Source organism: Salpingoeca rosetta, assembly GCF_000188695.1.
Source record: "Salpingoeca rosetta unplaced genomic scaffold supercont1.8, whole genome shotgun sequence".
Lineage (NCBI taxonomy): Eukaryota > Choanoflagellata > Craspedida > Salpingoecidae > Salpingoeca > Salpingoeca rosetta.
This window is the reverse complement of record NW_004754926.1, coordinates 1399473-1401380: the sequence shown is the minus strand read 5'-3', so window position 1 is coordinate 1401380 and position 1908 is coordinate 1399473. Positions and strand designations below refer to the sequence as shown.

Sequence of the window (1908 nt, the reverse complement as noted above, 5' to 3'; positions counted from 1 at the left end):
AGGCCAACGGGCCACTCGCAGCGTGATGGCGCTGATGGACACTACGTGCGCTTCAGCCACGGAGCCGAGGTCAAGCTGAAGGAGCGCAACAGCCTCCGATGCTGGCCCATTGTTGCTGTTGGTCCACCCACAGCACACGGACTCACCAACGATGCCTGCAAGCAACCACAGCAACACGCAGCAGCTCCTGCAGCCCAGAGCAAGGCACACACACCATCGATGCATGATGTGCTTGGCCACCGCAACGACAACGACGTGCAGCAGTACTGCAAGCTGATGGGCATCGACGATCGCAACGCCATCAGCAGCAAGCAGTGTACAACGTGCGCAGTCACCAAGAGCACTCGTCACAGCGTCAGCAAGCACGCGGAGCGCACACAGGTGCCCGGCGAGCGCATTCACGCCGACATCGTCGACTGGACCGCGGACTCGCCCACGAACAAGCGCTACAGCCTCGTCATCGTCGATGAGGGCAGCAAGCTCCTGCATGCAGTCCATCTCAACGCCAAGAAGGACGCAGTTGCCGCGTTCCAGTCTTTCCTGCGCGAGACCAAGCTCCCCATCTCGCCCACAACAACAGCACTCCAGACGGATTCCGATGCCATCTTCCTCGGAGCTGACTTCCAGGCCATCGTCAAGAAGCACCTGAAGCAGCACCAGCAGTCCCCGCCGTACACCCAGGCGCAGAACGGCATCGTCGAGCGACAGGTGCGCACCCTCTCCGACATGGTGCGAGCCATGATCACGGGTGCAAGCCTTGACGCATCGTACTGGAGCCTCGCCTGCAACCACGCCCTCCACATCCTCAACAACATGCCTCGCCCTTCCCTCCACGGCAAGACACCGCTGCAGATTGTCACGGGCTCGCTGCCCAAGCACGTGCCACAGCTGCACGTCTTCGGGCAGCCGGCCGTCGTCCACATCAGCACACAGCGCGGTCGCCTGCAGCCCAAGGGCCGCCGAGGCATCTACGTCGGCCACAATAGCAGCAACAACAGCCACCTCGTCTACTTCGCAGACACAAACACTGTTGTGTCCTCCATCCACGTCCGCTTCCTTCCCTTCTCCAAGGCCGATGTCGTGGATGAGGGGGAGGAGCAAGTGCAGACATCCACGACATCGCCCATGCTCCAGCTTCCCAGTGCACGTGACAGCAGCAACAGCACCACTGACGGTGAGCCACCAACAGTTCACATCGACGAGGACCAGGACGATGATGTCGAGACAGACTTCCTGCTCACGGACTTTGACGACGACAGCAGCAGCGACAGCAACGACGCCAACTACGACCCCGACACAACAGATGCAAGCGACACCGAGGCAGGCGCGTTCACAGCAAGCAGCAGTGGCGACACCAGCCTCACGGAGCCTGCAAGCATCAAGCAGGCACTCAAGAGCCAGCAACGCAAGCAGTGGACTCAGGCATGCCTGGATGAGATCGGGGCGATGGAGCGCAACGGCGTCATCAAGCTCATCCCACGCAGCGCCGTGCCACGGCAGCACACGCCTCTCAAGTCACGCTTCGTCTTCAAGGTGAAGCGTGATGCTGAGGGCGCGCCGACGCGCTTCAAGGCACGCTGGGTCGCCAAGGGCTTCAGCCAGCGACCGGGCATCGACTTCGACCAGACCTACGCCCCAACACCAGCAGCCAAGACCATCCTCACTGTACTCGCCGTCTCCCTGCAACGACAGCACCAGCTGCACCAGCTCGACTTCAAGTCGGCTTACCTGCAGGCTGATCTCAAGGAGGAGCTGTACATGGAGCTGCCGCCGCACTTCACCGACATCGGCGACGGCGCTCAACGCTACGCGGGCAGGTGTGCCGGCTGCTCAAGCCGCTCTACGGTCTCAACAAGCTGGCCGTGCATGGCCAAGAGCTGCAACACCTTCCTCAAGACCAACGGATGG

At 61.7% G+C, this 1908-nt stretch overlaps 1 protein-coding gene across 1 annotated transcript in view; it reads left to right on the top strand.

The window, feature by feature from the left end:
- Window positions 1–219: 219 nt before the first annotated feature.
- PTSG_12080 (uncharacterized protein) overlaps window positions 220–1908 on the top strand; it is a gene marked incomplete at both ends in the record, with an annotated part of 2766 nt that continues 1077 nt past the window's right edge. Inside the window, one exon of the mRNA XM_004995451.1 lies at window positions 220–1817. Coding sequence (XP_004995508.1) covers window positions 220–1817 — 1598 coding nt within the window. The remainder of the gene's footprint in view (window positions 1818–1908) is intronic.